This window comes from Sinohyriopsis cumingii, chromosome 6 (assembly GCF_028554795.1).
Source record: "Sinohyriopsis cumingii isolate HCF-2022 chromosome 6, ASM2855479v2, whole genome shotgun sequence".
NCBI lineage: Eukaryota > Metazoa > Mollusca > Bivalvia > Unionida > Unionidae > Sinohyriopsis > Sinohyriopsis cumingii.
The window spans coordinates 67,299,370-67,320,045 of NC_142966.1; the positions used below are offsets into that span (position 1 = coordinate 67,299,370).

The window sequence follows — 20,676 nt, forward strand, 5'->3', positions numbered from 1 at the left end:
TAAAGAAATGTAATATGAAACGGATATGATATTTAAAAAGGAAGTCATAGTAATCTAGATGTTAACCATTGCCCTTTAGCTTCTATACTTTCTTCACCAGCTGCAACTCTAGTGCTTTCATTTCAGAGATGCTGCCAGGATTTTATGAAAATAAGCTGCATCCAATTATAAAACACATGATTCCACTCACCAAAAATTGTTGCCTAGAACCTTGGAAGAAAGCATGATTTTGATCAGTGAGGCTGTACATACGTACACTGAAATCTGTATTTAGCTACCTATGCCTGAGTAACCACCTGTCATTTATGACCAAAACTGTCATGCACAAAATGATTTTATTATATTTATTACATAGTAGGTATAGTTTTCCTACAGTATGTGCAGTTTCATATTTCTGATATTACCACATGTTAAAATATCACTTTATGTGATTCTGTTTGGTCCAAATAAGCCCATGAAATTACTGTGCAATATCCTCTTTACTGATTATCTGGGATCATGGGAAAACGTTTTTAATCCAGCCTTCTGGAATGTTTGGTTTTGAATGAACATTTTTGGCAGCCATTTTTGAACTCGACTCGTGAAAGGAAATTGAGGAAAATTTATCTCGGCTGTCTGCATATGGATATGTTACCCCTGCAGGGGTTTGTTGTGTCATGTATAACAATATCATAATGAGAAAAATGGCATAAAACTACAAGACAAGAACAACAATAAGAAGTAAAACTAAGGGTATTGCTTATTTGATGGTGGGGTGGGGTGAGGGAGTGGTATATCTGTAACACAGATATAGAATCCACCGTATATACAAGCGTGGTTTAAATGTTAAGTTACAGAAGTAAATAAACTCACCTCTGTTCACAGAAGAATTAGGACATAAATGTGTCTCCTAACTGACAGAACTTTATCCAACCACAGCATCTATACGCAGTATATATGGGATGCAAATCCGACTCAAAAAGAAATTTGTTTACGTCTTCTGTACAGTCTATTGTTCCAGTCAAATACTGTAAATATCTGGTCACAAATGCATTGCAGTAAATGTGGGAACTTCTGCATCCAGTAATTCTATTTCACATAACAATCGCAACAATATAATGTTTAGTTCTGCAAGTGACATTTTAGGGTAAACGTGTACTCTAGGCCTATTGTTTACTGTATCAATGTGGCATCACAAAGCATTAATCATTCTGCTTTGAAAAATGATTTTGTCATTATAAAATGTTCTGTTTATTCAGATGGAAGCTTTTTCTTTGATTTATAGTTTGTAAAAATGTACAATCTACTTTTAGTAGTTCAACATTGTTTGGGACTATATTTTATGCACAACAAATGAAAGGTGCACCGTCTGTCAGAATGAACAAAATTATTTGTTCTTCTTTCTATCTAAACAATTTCCACTGAAATAAAACCTATGATATGAAGAATCTCAAATGGGAAATAATTTAATATTAAATTTATGAAACTCGTTGAATAATGTCCGGCTTTTGCTCGCCAAGGTTTGCAAAAGCTGGACATTATTCAACTCGTTAAAAAAATTCAATATTAAATCGTTACCCATTAGTGATCCTCTATATATGCAGTTGCATTGAAGACAACCTGCTAATCACTAGCAACAATCATGTATTTATCTGCAAAATTACAGTTTAAACTGTTCTTAGATGAATTATTGCATTGTAAAATCAGGTATTATACAACCAAAAATGATTACTTAATCCACTGTATCCAGAACTGCGAATTACAACCAAAGACCATTACTTAATCCACTGTAACCACAACTGTGAATAACAACCAAAGACCATTACTTAATCCACTGTAACCACAACTGTGAATAACAACCAAAGATAATTACTTAATCCACTGTAACCACAACTGTGAATAACAACCAAAGACCATTACTTAATCCACTGTTAACAACAACTGTGAATAATAACCAAAAACCATTACCTAATCCAATGTAACTACAAATGTGAATAACAACCAAAGATGATTACCTAATCCAATGTAACCACAACTGTGAAAAACAACCAAAGACCATTACTTAATCCACTGTAACCACAACTGTGAATAACAACCAAAGACCATCACCTAATCCAATGTAACCACAAATGTGAATAACAACCAAAGACCATTACCTAATCCAATGTAACCACAAATGTGAATAACAACCAAAGACGATTACCTAATCTGCTGTAACAACTGTGAATAACAGCCAAAGACCATAACCTAATCCAATGTAGCTACAAATGTGAATAACAACCAAAGACCATTACCTAATCCTACATAACCACAAATGTGAATAACAACCAAAGACCATTACCTAATCCGCTGTAACAACTGTGAATAACAACCAAAGACCATTACCTAATCCAATGTAACCACAAACGTGAATAACAACCAAAGACCATTACTTAATCCACTGTAACCACAAACGTGAATAACAACCAAAGACCATTACCTAATCCAATGTAACCACAAATGTGAATAACAACCAAAGACCATTACCTAATCCAATGTAACCACAACTGTGAATAACATTAACCAAAGACCATTACCTAATCCACCATAACCACAACTGTGAATAACAACCAAAGACCATTACCTAATCCACTGTAACCACAACTGTGAATAATATTAACCAAAGACCATTACCTAATCCAATGTAACCACAACTGTGAATAACAACCAAAGACCATTACCTAATCCAATGTAACCACAACTGTGAATAACATTAACCAAAGACCATTACTTAATCCACCGTAACCAAAACTGCAAAGCAGAGCCTGCAGGAGGATTTGCACACTGTTTCACACCAAAATGAACAAAAACTTTAGTCTCTTGAAGGAAAGATGCTCTGTAACGGCCAAAATGAAACTCGAAAGAATTCATTCAAACTATTTCTTCTTTTGAACTGTACAGTGTTGAAACATTATCTCCAATATTCATGAGCAATAATAAGATTTTCAAAACAATGAATGTGGTAGCCATACTGAATACAAGATTTAGTGTATTTTTATTTGGAACCAACTAGAACTCATAAGAAGACTTTTGGTGAAAATCCAGGTCAATATGCCATTCATCCATACTAGTAGCAACACAGTGGAACCCCACTATAACGCGATAATTGGGGTCCAAAAAATAGAATCACGTTAATATCGTGGGTCGCTTTAATGCAGGGTTTTACAGTATTTTACTTTTTTCAGATAACAACTCATTACCACATATACGTGTATTCATGTCTAATGTATATGATGAATAGGGTATCAACACCGTTTACTATCATGCCGTTGTGGCATGCAGTTCATCCACAATGCATGTGATTCCATTGAAAACTGCACAGAGACTTACAATATTCAATAATTTTGTCCCAGATCATTGTGTCTGAATTCAACGTCTAATATACAGCATGAACAGAGTATTAACACCATTTACTTGCCATCTGATATCGTACCATTAGGGCTTGCAATTAATCCATTATACATGTAATTCCATTGCAAAAATATCATACATATTTAAACTATTCAATAATTTTGTCACAGATCATTACGTGTCTGAATTCAATGGGAAAAATTAACAGCAAAATTAGGTAAAGAATTACGAAGTACGTGTACGGTTCATTACTTTTCAAGGTCTTTGAACGGTGTCTGTACAAATTTCATAGTGCTGAAATTTTCTCATATGCATTTCTGTGTACATTTATCCACTGCATATTTCCAATAATTAATGCTTGTACGCCTTGAATGTCTACAGCAAGAATAACTAACAATCAACACATGCTTTCTGCGTGCATATAACTTTTACTTCAGATTTTGTGAATATCGAAAGAAACGTGTGAAAACTACTATACTAATCATTGTGCATAGTGCAGAGAACAACTTGCGTTTGCGAACTTTCTTTTCCATAACAGTAAAATAATTTTATAAAAAATAGGAAATTAATAACGAGTTCATAAACAAACAACATACACATGTAAACCAGAGACCTAAGTGCAGTAGGCCTGCAATGGTCACGAGTCACTTTTATAAAACAATTTAAGCTGAACGCATGTATAATTTCATACCCTTTCAATTTCCAGCTAATAAAGTGGACATTATTTAATGGTCAACTGACTGCATCTAATAACACCACCAAGCCCATAAAACATGTTGGCAGCGTTCGTTTTTTATTAATTACGAGAATCTTTTATCAACCACCGCATTGTCTGCTGCTTGGTTGTGTATGCAGTTAAAGAAGAAACACATGTTGGCTATTGTGTGCAGAATTGATTGAAGACAATCACAAAGACCACTTACTGGCTTTACCCATGGATCAGTACTAAGTAACATTTCCGATAATGTTTATTTTGGCATGACACTTAAAGAACCCAGTGAAAAAAATTTAAATTTCAGAAGCGACGCCCTGATCGTATTATATTAAAATTCATAAGCAAACTCTTCACCAAAATTATAATAAACATTTTATACACTATTTCTCATACTTACAAAAAAATATAAATTTCCCAGTACGAGAAAAATACACGTACATGTATTTAAAATTTCAGGAACCATGTCATGATCATATTATATTCGAATTCATACACGATCTCTTCCCCAAAATGATATAAAAAAATTTACACTATTTCACGTACTTGGAGAAAAAATATTTTTTCATGTGCGAATGAATATACGAATACTGGGGAGCCATGCCACGACCGCGTTATATCTGAATTCGTGTTATCGCAGGGCACATTATGACAGGGTCGCACTGTAATATGATTTTCAAATCAACCACTGTGGAAGCCATACTGGATACAATAAGTCTTTTGGTGAAAATCCATGTCAATATGCCATTCAATCCTAACTAATAGCAGTACAGTCCTACCCGTTTATGTCGACATCCTCAGGCCCGAGGAAATATTGTCAACATAGGCAGATGTCGAGATAAGTGTTGGGGGGGATCTGAAAAAAAGATACAAGTTAAATTCGTCAGTAAAGGGTGACCTGTTGTCAGTAAGTGGCATTTACACTTTGAGAAAACAAACAATGGAATATTTGAGTATATGAAGATAAAACCAGTGTGAAATACACTTGTATATTGGCAATTTTTACATTTTGGTTACCTTTGTGTAGTAAAATTCACAATAAAATATTGCATCGGTCACATCCTGATATGAAAAACATTCACTACAATATTCAATGTGGGCATTAGCATATATGGTTGCATTGTTGTTATTTACATGCTTCAAGTACATGGCCTAGATTTTGGTCAGTCTGTTCCCATCTTATTGAGGCTACCAAGGGGATGGGGCTATTCACAGGGAAATGAAAACCTATCAACAAGTTGGTTTAAACAGCACAAATGTATTTAGTTACAGAAGTCACTGTGAAAAGTACATAAAAGCAAACAAGAGATATGCGGCTGATATGATTAATGAAGGCATAATATTGTATAAATTGACACATGCTAATGAGGTATTAAAAGAAAATGATTCTTGCAATACAATATTGTAACAATTTCAGCTCAAGTGGTATACATTTAAAATACATCCAGGAGATAACAAGTCTTGAATTCTCTCAAAATACAAATACATGTAGCAGTAAAAGATTTTAATGACAAATACATATACATGTAATTGAGATTATTATCTATAGCATAATCAATGCATAAAATTACAATAAAATTTAATTTAATTTATCAAGGACCAAACAAAAGCCCGTTTTTTTTTCTATCCGACCGTGACATTAAAGCCTGGCAGCAAGATCAACTAATTGTTGAATAAAGTATGGGTCGGAACTGGCAGCTTGTCGACATAAATGATTGGACAACAAAGGATTTGTTCAAGATGGGACCAAGGGCTTCTGTTGACATGTACATCTATTTTTTATCTCGATGTTGACATAAGCATGACAATTTTGGTAGTAATAGTACACCAAGGGACCGGGACTTTGCTTTTTTTGTCAAAATAGGCAGCTTGTTGACATAAATGATGTCAATATAAGTGAGTAGGACTGTAATAAGATTTTGACATATCAACCACAGTGGCAGCCATACTGGATATGATAAGCCTTTTGGCGAAAACCCATGTCAATATGCCATTCATTCATAACTAGTAGCAATAAGAAGATTTTCATTTTCATCCACAGTGGGAGGCATACTGGATACAATAAGCCTCATGGTGAAAACCCATGTCAATATGCCATTCATTCATAACTAGTAGCAATAATAAGATTTTCATATCATCCACTGTGGGAGGCATACTGGATACAATAAGCTTCATGGTGAACACCCATGTCAATATGCCATTCATTCATAACTAGTAGCAATAATAAGATTTTCATATCAACCACTGTGGGAGGCATACTGGATAAAATAAGCCTCATGGTGAAAACCCATGTAAATATGCCATTCAATCCTAACTAGTAGCAGTAATAAGATTTTTAATATGGACACCACAGTTGTCATGGCAGCCATATTGATGCACAAATGGAACCATTTTCATTTAGTACCAGCTATTATATACAAGAAGTCTATTGGTGAAAACCACATGTTAATCTACCATCCATTTATCAAGGAGAAAGCATTTCCAAGATATTAATTTCCATTCAGGAGTAGCAGCAATAACAAGATTTTAAAGATGGCTACTATGGTGGCCATACTGAACACCTAATTGGCACTAACTTCCTTTAGGACCAAGTGGACATCATCAGAAGTCTTCTGGTGAACAAACCACGTCAATATGACTTTAGTTCATGTATGATTTTTAACATGGCTACCATGGTGACCACATTGGATTTCAGATCAGCAGCATAAGAAGTCCTGGTTGATATGACCATCCATGTAGGAGGAGTAGCAATAACAACATTTTCAAGATGGCCACTGTGGCAGCAATATTTTAAATCAGCTTAGCACTATTCTCATTTAGTACCAACTAAACCTTATAGGAAGTTTTTTAGTGAAAACATTATGTTGCTATGCCTATCCATGTCAGATAAGTAACAAGATTTAAAGACAGCAGCTGAAGCAGCCATAAAAGATGCTGTATCAAGACTGCCACTGTGTTGGCCATAATTGGATCTCAAATATACACCATTTTCATTTAGAAGTAACTAAACGTCATAAGAAGTCTCTTAGAGAAAAATGATATGACCATCCATGCAAGAGGACTAGTGATAACGAGTTTAAAGACAGCCACTATGGCAGCCATATTGGAAGTTAGACTGGCACTATTTTCATTTAGCACCAACTTGATCTCATAGGAAGTCTCTCAGTGAAAACAACATGTTGATATTACCATCCATACAAGAGGAGTAGCAATAACAAGATCTTCAAGCTGGCTGCAATAGAGGCCATAATGAATGTTAGATCAGCGCAGTTTTCATTTAGGACCAACTCAATCTCGCAAGAAATTGTTAAGTGAAAAGCTCATGCTGATATATCCAGCCAGTCAAGAGAAGTGGTGATAAGATTTTCAAATGGCCACTTTGATGGCCATATTGGGTATCTGACCAGCACCATTTTTACTTAGGACCAACTATGCTATGGGATGAATGCATGTGCAAAGTTTCATGGCAATCCTTCAAGTAGTTTAAGAGTAGTGATTACAAACTTGTGCAAACAGCAGATAGATGACACCAAAATATCTCAAATATCATAATACAAAATTCTTTAATTTGTTTATTCATTAAACTATCAAATTATGACAGCCAATCTGAACCTTGCCATCTGACAAATAATGACAGTTATACCACTAAATAACAGCTGTGTAGACTTTCGTGCATATCAAGAAAATGTGCACAGGAACAATGCTATTTCTTGTACAATTCTGAGTGCATGAGCCATACAAACTGTGTAGCAAAGTTTTTCAATTTTGTGGCAATCATGTGTCCTAGATTCACAAATATCCATGATTTCACCATAAGATAAGTTAAGCAATTTTGGATTGAATTAACTGTCCAGAAACCATAAATTTCTAGTCAGAATTCTAACATTTTGACACTAGAAACTAGTAAGCCCTCCTCAAAAATGGTCCAAGACTTTAATTTTGATCAAAAGATTTTCTGCCAAAAAAACGCTTGTTTGAGCTTCAGTAATAATAATAATAATAATAAAGACTTTATTTAGAGAAGATAACTCAATTAGTTACAGAACTAATCTACCTTGCGGCCTTCTATCTGTTATATACAATATATACAGTATATACAACATGACGTGAAGAGTCTGGCTTGACACTAAATAATTAATTTAAAATTCAAAGTATCAAGCCTGGAACACATGCACTATAAGTCATCAGTGAAAACATGAACATATATAAAACAAAATCTAATCATGCATTGAAAAATTCAGCTATGAAAATGATGTAAAATTACAGAAAAGCAGGCGGTATTTTTTGTACTAGAACTGTTCAATTTTCTAAAGATTTCATCCATTTAAGACACTGATTGTGAAAAGATGAAATGCTAGGAGCCTGCCTTATGTCACTGGAAATGTTGGTCCATACCAGTCGACCAGTATATTAAAAACTTTTTTTAAACAATTCCTTCTTTGGCCTTGGTATAATATAATCTTTTCTTCTTATGGACCTTAAATTTGGAGTGCCATCAGCATCTCTTTGGTGAAAGATATTGCTTAGATAGACAGGAATGTCTTTTCTGGATACTTTATATATCAATTTGGCCTTTCTAAGAAATATTCTTTCATGTATTGTTAAAACCTTTATATTATTCAATCGCTTGGCCTTTGGCTTTTGACCAATCAACAGGCAAGCAAGTCCCTGATAAACACCTGTTAAAATATGAGAATTATGGAAAGAAACCTTTCAGCTTTCAAAGTGACCTTCTGGTCTCATAATATATAGGCATCTGATCCCATTAGAAATCATAAATAGGCTTCGGGTCCCATAATAAATAGGCTTCTGGTCCCATAAGAAATAGGCTTCTGGTCCCATCATAAATAGGCTTCTGGTCCCACAATAAATAGGTTTCTGGTCCCACAATAAATAGGCTTCTGGTTCCATAATAAATAGGCTTATGGTCCCATAATATATAAGATTCTGGTCCCATAATAAATAGGCTTATGGTCCCATAATAAATAGGCTTATGGTCCCATCATAAATTGGTTTCTGGTCCCATAATAAATAGGCTTCTGGTCCTATAATATATAGGCTTCTTTCTTATCCAACATTTAAATCATCTACAAACTTTCATGTAGGTACTTGGTTGGAAATTGACATTTTTGTGCATGAACCATTGTTCTTCCTTCTGCCAAAGTGACCTTGACTGTTCACCTTTTCACCCCATATTGATAGGCTTCTACTTTATTCTTAATGTAAGCCATTCACAGGGTTTCATGGTTCATACAGCCCATGAAAGGTCTTGTTTCAATGAATTTTAAAGGTAGTTTTTCTTACAAAAATTTAAATCTGATCCAATTTTCTGTGGTTCACAAAGAACTGTAGATGCTACAGCACCATAAAAGATACATTATGTCATCGCCTTCCATTTTGGATTTTTTGTCAGGATTCAAACTTGAATTCATTAGAACATTTCATTACTAGGACTTCTAAATTTAATTCATGGATTATTCTTGGATTATATTTGGATCTGATTCTTAAAACCCTAAGTTCTTATTTTTTTCATTTTTACTGAGTTTTTCCAGGGAAATAAATTATTTTTTAATTTTTTCAAAGCTTGTTGTTTTCACTCTTTCTTTTGTTACTGTTTATTACAGCCTAAACATCCAACATAAGAATAGACCTTAAAAGCCCTGATTAAATTTTGAAAAGTGCAAAGGGTGCAAGTGTTGCATATAAAAAATGTGTGTGTGTTAAAACACAATGAAAATGAAAAGAATAAAGTGAAATAAAGTTTCAGAGATGTAAAAATTTATGTACATGTGTGTAAAATTAGTTCGTTTAAGGCATTTGTTGTTTTCAAACTGTTGATCTTACATAATGTATAAATACATTTTTTATGTAAGGTTCTTTTGGTCTTTGTAAGGTTTTTATTTGTCTTTCATACAGGTTTTCATCTCAACGGGTTGACATGTATGCAAACTGATGCAGAAAACAAGTCTTTATAAGCACCTACTTAAAAGTAACTAACCTTTCTGATGAATTGATTTCTCCCTGAAATGGAACAAATCGTCCTATTGGATTGTACCACTTTAGACTGTAGTCAGTGCCCACACCTGGCTCTGTTACTTCACATTTAAGATAACCATTTTTTGTCTCCTCTTGCTCATCTCTTCCTGTAATTTGTATGATGCTTGCTGCAATAACTGTTCTATCTGAAAATACATAGACAAAACTAGACATGAATTGTTCTAAATGAGTGTAAATAAAAAGTTTGATACAGCATCAGAACATGTCGAGACCTTCAGGCTGGGACTTACATTTCTATGACATATCAAATGAGTTCGTCTTCAACTTGGAACAAAGCACTTATGTGTTTTTGTATTTATTATGAATTCCCTTTTCATTCACATATTATTTTCAAAATTTTTCACATATATGTTTAGAAAAATGAATTAGGTGTTTGGCTTTTTGTTTCAAGATATTTTACAAGCCTTGGAAAAATTTCCATCATCATAAACGGGGCTAGGCATAGATATATAGTGTGTAGCTGCATCATCAGTCTGTCAGAATACAGATATGGTTATTTACCCTTTAGCTTTGAATTTTATAAGATGTTGTATAGGACATATGAACAGATTTAAGCTCCAGTCATATGCAAGTGGATTTCTTCCTCATTTTTCATAGATTTTAGACCTGTAAGTTACCCTTTTTCTTACACCCTACTTACTGAATACAAACTACTGCCAAGCAAATTTCTGGGCAAATTCCAAAGACTAACATTAATTACACATATTCAACTTTATAAGTAAAGTTTATTAATTTACAGCGCTTTCAAAATCTCTATATTTAATTTTCCATTTAACACTAGAAATTACTGATGCATTGATCTTGAAGGTAATAACTTAAGCACACATTTTTATGAAGATGAAGATTTCTTCTCTTTCAAACATGTGGGCCTGATTTTTCTTATTTATTTAGATATTTTTTAACAAAGAAATTTCAAACAATATTGTACTGTTTTCTTCCCTTTGTTTTCTACTTGAACAGTCACAAGAATTTAAAATGTAAGCAAACATTCACTTCCCCCAAGTGTGACCAAGTGATGAAAAAAATCTAAATAAGATGTTAATTCTTCTAAATTGGCATCACAGTTAAAACAGCTGCTTTTGGTGATATAAATCTACCTTTATGTTACAAATGTTTGCTAGTTCTTCTGTAGTTTTAATAGACAAATGAAAAGTTCCTCCACTTAAACATGCCCAATAAGGAACACATTTTTACAATATTTTTCACCCACATTTTTTAAATGCTGAAGCTGATATGAATTTTGGGGAAGTTTTGACTTTTAGATGATTTAACTCACTGACTGTCTCTTCTCTGTGTCATCATTGCTTAGCAATGAGATCAACAGGTTCAGGAGTTTTTGTTCTTTGCTTTCTTAGACCTTTTTCTTTAAAGATCATGGCACTAAGAATTCAGCACTTTGTGTCAATTATCTATTGTTCTGACATGACTGCCTAAGTCTTTCTTACTTCATCTAGATTTGTTATACTTTCAATACAAGAATTCAGTAGCAAAGTATTTTCTCTCTAGCTCTTTCAAATTTGATGTCACTTTCCACATCAGCTTCATCTGAGAACTCAATGTCAAGTATTCTGGACGAAACGCTGTCAAACTCAATTTCAGGGTGGTAGATACTGTGAAAAGCTCATAAAAAACTCAGCATTACTTAAGGTACTCCCTACATCTTTTAACTAAAATGTAAAGTAATAACTCATTCTAACACTTTACAAGTGGATTTTTACTGAATAGTTCAAGTTGTAAAAGTAGTTCCTGGCTGGGTGTGCAATATAGAATCACAGACTGTACAACTGTATCAAATGCCAGATCAGCCATGTGAGATTAAATGGATGTGCAATAATAAAAATACATCATAAAAATCTAATTTGTGCAGGGAATCGGTTAAGACTATAAAATCTTTAAAGTGCTGGGAATCAGTTTTCAACTGTCAGTTTTATGCAATGTACAGGGGTCAATTTGGCTGCTTTCTGGCCAGCCTGTTTTGATTTCAATTTGGAGGGCCAGGTTTATTTTTTTTAATACTTTTTAATTCCAGTGTGAGTTTATCCTATCTTGTACATAAAACCTGAATTAAACACAAAATTGTAACCAAGAATGTATAACCAATGTACCTGTTCAAATTTAGCCTACTTAGCCTTTTCCCACTGCGGTAGGTGCTAACTGAAATCCATTGCAAACTGTCTAGGACATATGTATTGGTTGATTTTTAGTGACACTGGGGTAGATGCCATGAAATCCATTGCAAAATGCTGTCTGGGACCTAGGAATGGTTGATATTTAGTGACATTAGGGTAGATGCCATGAAATCCATTGCAAACTGCTGTCTAGGACATATGTATTGGTTGACATTTAGTGACATAGGGGTAGCTGCCATGAAATCCATTGCAAACTGCTGTCTAGGACATGTATTGGTTGACATTTAGTGACATTAGGGTAGATGCCATGAAATTCATTGCAAACTGCTGTCTAGGACCTAAGAATAGTTTATATTTAGTGACAATGGGGTAGGTGCTATATTAAGCCCATTGCAAACAGCTGTCTAGGACCTAGGAATGGTTGATATTTAAAGATAATGGGGTCGGCACTATATTAAGCCCATTCCCATTGCAAACGGCTGTCTAGGACCTAGGAATTGTTGATATTTAGTGATGGTGTACATAAGTATATGCTTGTATATGCAGTATCAGCTTCAGTCAATGACAAGACCAGCATCTTAGCATTCCAAAACACTGCAGAAAAAGACTTAAGTATATACAAACTCTCTCCAAATATGTTCTTGCACATGCTTTTGGGGAGATAACCTTTTATTTGTAACGTGATAGGAAAGTCCCAGTAATGGAATTTTTACTGGATGGTGAAAATAAATAGAAATTATCCACAATTTGCATTCACACCCATCTGCCAGGTATGGTAATATTCATTCGCCCTTAAAAGGAGTTTTTTTCTGTTCTTACTTGTTTCGGTCTGCAAACATTCATATAGCAAATAAATACAAAATTCATTATTTGTAAATTGATACAGTGATGAGAACATTTTATTGTACGTTGTACATAATAATTTCTCAAATAAATCTTTCTTCTCTAATACAGCCCATGTCAAAATGTTCAAAACTGTTAACTGATCATCAATGCAAGTCCACATCCTATTAAGATAGAACTTGTGGAAAACAATGGTAGTTACCTGAATAACAAAGTTTTGCCACTTTCTATCTGACTGCAAATATAGATGACTAACGTCATGGAAAACATTTGGTCTGGGTCAAATCGAATGTTTACCAGACATGAAATTTGTCAAGTAATGTCACTTATTGAAATGATACAGCTCTGTTCTTAATCTTACTTCAGCCATTACCTTCATCTAGTGAAGTATCTTGCAGGTTCCACCATCCCCGACACATGTTAATAACATCCTACAACCAGGCAGATGTTTATCTGACATTTTTTGAAAATGCTACTCTTTAATCAAACAAACTGACAAAGAATTTATTTTCAAGATTTAATAACAGTAAATAAAGTATTTATTTTCTAACTACTGCAGATTTCTTTTTTTGTTCAAGGAACCTTTCCAGTGTATGTGTGTGCGTGTGTGTGTGTGTGTGTGTGTGTACAGCATGATAAATCAAGAAAATGTTCCTGACAACACTAAAATAACTATAATCATAATAATAATAATAACAAAGATTTTATTTAAATCTGGGGAAACAATTAATTCATGGATCTAATCATTCTTGTAGCCCTTTTATGTGCAAAATTTACGTAATACATAGTTGGACACACAATTAAAAAAAATGACAATTAGCTACACTGATATACATGTATAGACAAAATAAATAAAATATTCTGTAAAAACACAGTGTACATGCAGTACAGTAATAGTGAGACACCAAAGTGGAAGGTTTGAGAAATTACATTTTCAGTTATAATGTATTTGTCAAATCAGGTTCCACTTTTCATCCAATGAGTTCAGATTATAATTAACTATATTTATATTTTTTGTACTCTAATTTCCCCAGGACTATGTTTCAAATTAGTGACCCTGATTTTTAAAAATAGCGTGGTTCCATACACTCACACTTCTCTATATGATGTAGTTTGGTACACATCATGTGGAAAGCAGTCATGGACCCTGACTACTGCATTATAGCGAAGGACAACTGTAGTTTTGAGTCAGCATCCTAATCTAATATCAAATTCAGTCAATGTCAAAGAAAATACTTCTATCCTTCTTGCCTTAGTACAATGGAAAGCTCCTAACCATCTTGATTTGGTATGGCATAGAGCAAGCTGGATTTTAAAGAAAAGACATTTATCCTTCATGCCTTGGTATAGTGCAGTGCATTAAGTTGTATTAACAAAAGACTTCTAACCATCTTGCCTTGGATAGTTGAGAACAAGCTGTGTACCACTGTCTTGCCTTGGTATAGCAAAAAGCAAGTTGTCTAGTAAATGCCTGGTAATTGATGTGTTGTTCAGTTATTGGGTGAAAAACATGACTGGTTATGTGAAATGATGTTGCCCACTGTAGTTGTGTAGATATTGACACATTCTTACCAACAACTTTTTAAAAAACGTATATGTAAATATATAGGACTATAGTTTAACAGAGGGTTCTGGAGACTTTCCTCATAATGCACAGGCCCCAAAATGCTCATTTCCAATGTTCTGGAAATACTCAGATTTGCAAGGCATTATTAAATACATAGCACAGTGGATACTTAAAAGATTTTACATCATAAAATAATTTGGGATGCAAGTCAGTGCCACATACTTTTCAAGGCTTTAGACCTACTAATATATAATAAAATTCATGCAGTCACAGAAATACTATCAGGAGCAACGTAATTTAAATATTGTATGACTGGTTCAGGAATCTGTGGTAAACTTTTAGTTCTTCATATAGATTGATCACAAAAAACTAGAATCATAAAAAGCTTTATCCTTCACTATGTTGTCAGTTATTAACTACCTCACTCGTAATCAATGATTCACAGGATTTCGTGTACGACTTCCCTTGAAACTCTCTAATTAGTTTCCCTTAGTCTTTCTGGTTAATCTATGAAGACAAATTCATTCCATTAGTGTATTATAATGATGACAGTTATATCTAGATTTCCTAATCTAAGTAACAACCTAAAATTTTTCTGAGTGTCTGTGGTGTATTGAGTATGTTTCGCTTCATCAATATATAAATGTTTTCTCTGCCCTAATAGTTTTCTGGTTTCATTATGAGTCTAAAGTGGATCCCTACTGTGAATAGTAACATTTTTTTGTGGTAAATATCATTTTACTGCACCTGGCATTATTTCTATAAAATTCTCAACAATGACATTGAAATTATTTCATTAACTGCATATACACTATTTCAAGGGATAGACCTGAGAAACAAGGTCAAAAGAATACAATTCCTTGGTCATGATTTCTCTAGCACTGTAATTATCAATTAAAACATGATAAATTTAAAAGTAGCATATATGTATACTGGACAGTGGTGATGAACACAATCATACATGTATACAGGACAGTGAAGATGAACACCTTTAGCATGTTAACAATCCCAAAAGTCAGCAAAGTGCACAAAAACTGGGTTGGATGTGTAAATAAGATATGCTGGAATCTCAGAATACTCTGTAAAATTAGCTAGGATGAAAATTACACGACAGAAATTTCGTTTTTCTTGCATTAGGATAATTGCATTAAAATTTTCAGTTAAAATTAAAGTCAAACTTTGTAAATTGGGCAACATGACAGTCAGGCTTAGTAGGCTGGACTACTTGATTTAAAGTCTAGCTTAGTAGATAACTGGGCTACTTAACTTTAAAGTTTCTTTGTATATTGAGCTACTTGATTTGAGATGTTCCCCAACAGCTTATTCATAACTCAGTGGCCTGTTATGTCCCTGCAACAAATAATTTCTTACCAGTAAAGTTTAATCTATCTATATACATTCAAGGTCAGACTGAGACAAATCAGACATTTGTATTACTGAACATTTTCACTGTCTCAACACACGCAAGTATAACCAAATTCTTCTTAAAAAGTTCATTGTAATTCAAAAGATATTGAACATATTGCATCATTTAAAATACTTTTTGAACTATGTATTGTGGTAAACAATAACAACAACAACAATACATGCAATAATAAGTTTTATTTCAAAAGGAAAACAATGTTTTGCAACATAGGTATGTGTACTTAAGAGTTCTCTTGCCTTTCTGACTGGGTGGACCGCTCCTTTGGTCTAAATGGTCAGAGCATCTGCCTTGGTTGCAGGAGGTCGTGGGTTTGAACAACAGCTGAGTCATTCCAAAGACTTATAAAAATGGTAACAGCAGCTGCCTTGCATGGCGATCAGCAATAAGAGGTTAGTGTTAGGACTGGTTGGCCTGATGTCAGGATAATGTGAGTGGGTGGGACATGATCCTACATGTCTGCGGCATGATGCTAGACATCATTATAAACTGCCACACTGCAGACATCGTAGTGATATGAATGGAAAATTGTTAAAGCTACGTTAAAATCTAAATCACACACAAACTGGGTGATGCCCTAGTCTTAATAATTACCGTAATACTCTTGCCTTTCAGAGAGAAACTGTTTAATATCAGAAATCTCTACAGTTGTGATCTAAAGAGGTGTAGACACTGCTGCTATCAGAAAAGATCACAAGTTAAGGGGTCTATGATCAGACAATACATTATACTCATTCAAAAAAATTCCCAGTGTGAAATTATGTTATTTGAACCGGTTCCAAGAGATGACTGGCATGTATAGGAGATAAATGACTCTATCTGCCACTTGGCAAGGCAATGGAAGTGTTAAGTGTGTGCAACTAGAACAACTATCTCACATACAATTGTAATTTCATAAAGAAAATTTAGCAAAATCCATGGTTCATTTATCATACAAGGGTACTGAAATACTTGTAAAGAACATTTTGACAGTGGCCAACATTGTCAAAAATGACAGTGACATAACAGTTAAAAAAATTTGATGGCTGGTTTCATCGTGGTTTAGGTCATAAGGTACAAATTATCATACTAATGGATAACAAAGAACATTAACATTTCAACTAATTTTGGTGATACCTCCCATACCACTGACAATAATACCAATGTTTATAATTATAACAATATCAATCTGGAAATACTGTAATCTGCGCAAATTTATGAGTACACTACAAATGACTATAAAAATAATATAAATGCAGCCAATGTTCATGTACTTGTAAGTAAAGATATATCCTCAAGTGCCCAATCAAGAACCAATATATCGAACTTGCAAATAAATACAAATGGTATTAATACAGGACATATAAATATATAAGGAATTTGGGCATTACATCACCCAAAAATAATGTACGTATTTGGAATTTAGGAAACACTGTTAAAGAAGAACCATTTAGATAACTTTTTTATTGTAAATAATTATGATATACCTTTTTTGTAAAGACTGGAAAACAGCAGGTGGTGGGCTCTTAACTTATGTCAGAACAATGATATGAAGATGTATAGAATTTAATGAAATCAAGTTTGACTTCATATATAGTCCACCCCCATCCCATGTAAATTTGAATACATATTATTTTGAATTAGAAATAGAAAACGTTATGAATGATGACAATGAATTTTACATTCTTGGCAATATAAACAAGGATTTACTGAATGAATAGATACATCAGAACTGGACTGATTTTATGGAAAATTTTGAAATGACCCAACTAATTAAGAAAACCACTAGAATAGCACCAAATTTAAAAGCCCTTGTTGATCATATTTATACTAACACTGCAGAAAAAAAGACTTGATTGAGTGACCACTATGCAATTCTTCTTACATGAAAATACAGCAAAAATGTAAGGAAAACAGTCCATAAATTAACTCCTTACAGATCTTTTAAGCATTTTAACTATATCACCTTTCTGACAGACTTGGAACAGATTCCACGGGATACTGTGGCAATATTTGAAGATATAGATGGTATCTTAGATACATGGAAAGAGTTGTTTTTGAATGTAGACAATCAACATACACCATTATAAATCATGCAAACAATGAAACATGATCATCCACTAGGCTAGATTACTATAGAAATATTTGATGCAATAAAAACAAAAGACTATTTGAAAGCTTCATGTACTAAAGAATGGATAATTTGAATATATAAAGTAAGAAAAATTATTAGGGCTGCAAAAAAACAAATTATCAAAAAGTTATTGGAGAAATAAGAAATACCCTAAAACAATCTGGAGACTAATGAATTACGAGACGGAAAATCTAAGAACGAGATAGATATTAGTCTATGTACAAATACCATTTACAAACTGCTAATTTGTTTGATGTCTTTTTCATAAATGTGGCCTCAAACATAACAGAACCTAATGTTGTATCAGATCACTCGCATCGCAGAAGAGTTTGTACTGAACGGTTGTCAAAAGATGATAGATCTGAAATTCCTGAAGTAAATTTAACATTTATTTTAAAAAGTCTGCAAAACATTGATATTGCTAAATCAACAGGACTTAATACAATAGGACCAAGTCCGAGACAATTGCATTCATCTGTAATCCTAACCTAAAGATGTCAATTTCTACAATTATGGGAAATAGCAAAGGTATGTCCAAACTCCACTTGACAAAGCAGACATAAATGATGACCCTAACAATAATTTGACCAAGTTCTGTCCAACTCTTTCAAAATTAACTGAAAAGCATGTTCATGAGTCATTTATGACTTATTTCAATTACCACAAACTTCTCTATAACAACCAATCTGGTTTTAGGCAAAAAATCATTCCTGAAAATGGTATTAGATAAAGGAAAGGTTAGTTGGGAATGATATGGCTGTTTTTCTGTAAAATGTTTGTTGATCACAAACTTCTAAAAAAATGTAAAATCTACCAATGTCACTGACATTGCTCATAAATGGTTTACTTCATATGGCATTTTTTAAAGTGACGTTACATGGTTATGTAACTGAAAATAAAATAATAAAACATGGCCACCAGGACCTATACTTGGGCCACTTTTCTTTGTTATTTTTATAAATGATCTTGACTCTACAGTTTGGAAATACAGTATAATCAACTTATCTACATGCTGATGATAATACTTTCTCTGATGAACACAGCTGCAAAACTGAATTAGAAAATGAACTTCAAATGGCATTAAACAAACTTAAAATTGGTGCCAGGAAAATGGCATGGTCGTAAATAAATACAGATAAAACAAAGGTTTCATTAAAAATCACAGCCACAAATTTTTTTTTAAGAGAAATCACTCGAGACTTTTCTTTAATAATGAAAACATGAAAGTGGTTTTCAAGAACAAAATTCATAGTATTCATCTCGACAGTAATTTACTTGGGTCAAAAAAACAACAAAAATAGTTGCTACCAGTCAGCCAACCATCCCTATATATCACTGCTGACCAAAGCACTTTTACCCCCATCTTCATAGATGAATCAATATTGTATCAGGGATGGTGCTGGCTTTAAAAAAGTTGTCGCCCCAAAAATCGGCAACCTCAATATTTTGTCGCTAATTTTCAAAAAAAATTTTGCCATTTTCATAATACAGTACTATTCATTTATCTCAGCATCCTCGGGCCCGAGGGATTTTATTGTTGACCTAAGGAGACATTTAGATAAGGGGGAAGAATAAATTGAAATTTCGCATACAAGTGAAATTTTTAAAAGATCACCATTCGTCAGTGATTTGGATTTACACAGAGAATAAAAAAAGGGAAAATTTTTATTAAATGAAGACAACTAGCCTGAAATACACTTGTATATTGACAACTTACATCTGTGTAATACACTCTACATGTTTAATATATATGCATATGAAAAGTCCATGAATTCGAGTATTTGATCAAATGTTAGAAAATTCATCTATCAGTCAAATCCCATTAGAAAACACAACTAAAACGTATATATAAAAAATTGTAGTCCTCGTTTGATCGATATCCCATTGTCAACAAACACGTTTCCCGAAACATTATTCACACTGATAATTATTATCCTATTAGCACGTGGCTGTATATTTTCTTTCATATACTACTGTACATGTACTTAAACTGGACTAGATTTTGGTCAGCCAGAGACAACTACATGTACCATGATGCCGAGGATACCAAGGGGATGAAGTTATTCATAGGGAAATGAAAACATGAAAACAAATTAAAATGTTTTAACATTCTTGTGAGATGTCCCACCTTCATTTATCAGATATCTATTGTTTTAAAATATTGGAACTTTAATTGGGGTTTTAAACCACCATTGGTAGCGATCGTAAGCATAAACTTTTTTGTTGCAAAGAGGAAACTTTCACAGCGCAATAAATATGTTCCAATCAATAAGAAAAATGAAACAATGCTTTTATTTAAGTTTGCTGCCGACTTTCTTTGATCAAAGGTCTTCGGCTTGCTTTGATGAAGGTTCATGTATTATTCAAGGTGCTGCTAAAGGTGCTCTTTGAAGGACCAAACAAATGCCCATTTGTTCTTCCTGTGGCAAAATCAAATAATTGTAAAACACTGATGGAGACAGA

At 33.5% G+C, this 20,676-nt stretch overlaps 1 protein-coding gene across 1 annotated transcript in view; it reads right to left on the reverse strand.

Annotated features, from left to right (window-relative positions):
• The window catches only part of LOC149797120 (hemicentin-2-like), a 287,779-nt gene that overhangs the window by 234,900 nt on the left and 32,203 nt on the right, over nucleotides 1-20,676 (reverse strand). Inside the window, exon 2 of the mRNA XM_089961792.1 lies at nucleotides 10,080-10,263. Coding sequence (XP_089817918.1) covers nucleotides 10,080-10,263 — 184 coding nt within the window. The remainder of the gene's footprint in view (nucleotides 1-10,079; nucleotides 10,264-20,676) is intronic.